This window comes from Bison bison, unplaced genomic scaffold, assembly GCF_000754665.1.
Source record: "Bison bison bison isolate TAMUID 2011002044 unplaced genomic scaffold, Bison_UMD1.0 scf7180017864492, whole genome shotgun sequence".
Taxonomy (NCBI): domain Eukaryota; kingdom Metazoa; phylum Chordata; class Mammalia; order Artiodactyla; family Bovidae; genus Bison; species Bison bison.
Genome location: NW_011495051.1, coordinates 4,547,376 through 4,549,067, shown reverse-complemented (window position 1 = coordinate 4,549,067; position 1,692 = coordinate 4,547,376). Strand labels below are relative to the sequence as shown.

Below are 1,692 nucleotides of genomic sequence, written 5' to 3'. Positions count from 1 at the left end.
CCCACCTTCCAGATGGGGGCACTGAGGCCCCAAGGAGATGAGGTGGCCCGAGGTCACCCACATGGAGAAGAGCATGTCTCCCCTGTGAGAGGCCAGGCCCCAGGCCAGCCTGGTACGGCAGAGCTGCCTGGAATAGGAAGCAGACACCGCTCTTCCTGCCTCCCATAGCCTGGCGGGTGGGGGCGGCCGGCCAAGGGAGAAATGGAGGCCACACGCAGATAAACACCCCATCCCGCTGGCTGGAGTGTTCTGTGGAAGGTTCCAGCCGGGCAGAGAGGGAGGGTGCCACGCCCTCCTGGCCTTTGCTGGGAGACCTTGGCTGAGATCCGGCTTTGACCTGCGCCTCTGAGCCTGCAACGGGGTGTGTGAGCCCAGCGCTCAGCAGGCAGAACCCCCTTCCCAGGGCACCTCTCAAGCCGCAGGCATCTTGCGTTCTCCGCCTCATGGACCACAGGGCAGACTTGGCCAGGACTGAGACCTGCCAGCGGTCTTGGTCCCCTCACGCGCCCGCGCCTGAAAGCCTGGACTCCCGCCTCCCACCTCAGTTTCCACACGCCCACCTTCAAAGGCAGAGGCCCCAGGGCTCCATCCCTAAGGAGCATGTGGTCCAGCCCTGGCCGCCTGAGCTTGGAGAGAGGGCTGTCCTCAGGCGGTGCTCAGGGTGGGCGTAGGCGAGCCTCGCTCCCCGCATGCTGTCTGATGCCAGTCTTTCCTCCCCTGCAGCCCGCAGCTATGGGATCGGAGCTGCTGCCTGTGCGTACATGGGCTTGACGGCCGCACTGGTCAAGATGGGCCAGCTGGAGGGCTGGCAGGTGTTTGCAGAACCCAAGGTGTGAGCCCCGTTGGCGCCTCCTGGGACCTCGGGCAGGTTGAAACTCTTCTAAAAATAATAAATCCTGTGTATATTTGTGTGCATCTCTTCTCCTCTGTCATTCTCCAGGGTGAAGCCCTGTCCAGGTGACAGAGGCTGGGTGACAGGCCAGGGCGGCTCAGGGCGGACGTGGGAGGGAGTGAGGAAGCAGCAGGAGATAAGGCGTCTGGGTCTGTGCCTGAAGGGGCAGGCTCGGCGCCAGCTGGGCCCCTGTGTGGGAGCAGGTGTCAGGCAGAGGTCGCAGGGCCTCAGCCAGTTCTCTGCGAATGGCCTTGGGGACTGACAGTGAGGGGTTGGGGGGGACTGGGCCCCGCAGCCCACAGCCCTTCCTGTGGCCCCCCTGCAGCTCGCAGGCCAGCCCCTCTCTGGGCCTTCCCCCAAAGCCAACAGCATGTGGAAAACACGCCCAGGCCCCACGCACGGCCCATTTCCAAATTCCTGGGCACTGGAGCGGAGAGCCCCAGACAGCCTGGCCCCCAAGCCCCGTCCCCATCAGGTGGGACAGGTGGGTGACGGTCCGCCGGGAGCCTGCAGGGCAGGGGCCCTCGTCGCCAGCGCGAGAAGAGGGACTCAGCCTCGCACGCACGGCCGCCTGTCAGGCCCAGTGATGCAGGCGGCCCCAGAATGCTGGCGCAGTCCTGGGCTTTCTGCACAACCAGCTCAGTTCTTCCTGGCAGCCAGAGAGGAAGGCCCTGCGTGTCCCAGCACGCCTCAGTGGGCCATAAATTAGTGCTCTCCAGGGCCTACCCTGCGGGGCGGGATCTCGTCCTGGCGAGGGTCTGGGCGCTGCAGGAGCACCCCAGGGGGTCCAGGGATGGCAG

At 65.5% G+C, this 1,692-nt stretch overlaps 1 protein-coding gene across 1 annotated transcript in view; it reads left to right on the top strand.

The window, feature by feature from the left end:
• NDUFA11 (NADH dehydrogenase (ubiquinone) 1 alpha subcomplex, 11, 14.7kDa) overlaps positions 1-915 on the top strand; it is a 5,473-nt gene extending 4,558 nt beyond the window's left edge. Inside the window, exon 4 of the mRNA XM_010828210.1 lies at positions 724-915. Coding sequence (XP_010826512.1) covers positions 724-836 — 113 coding nt within the window. The 3' untranslated portion in view covers positions 837-915. The remainder of the gene's footprint in view (positions 1-723) is intronic.
• Positions 916-1,692: the final 777 nt, after the last annotated feature.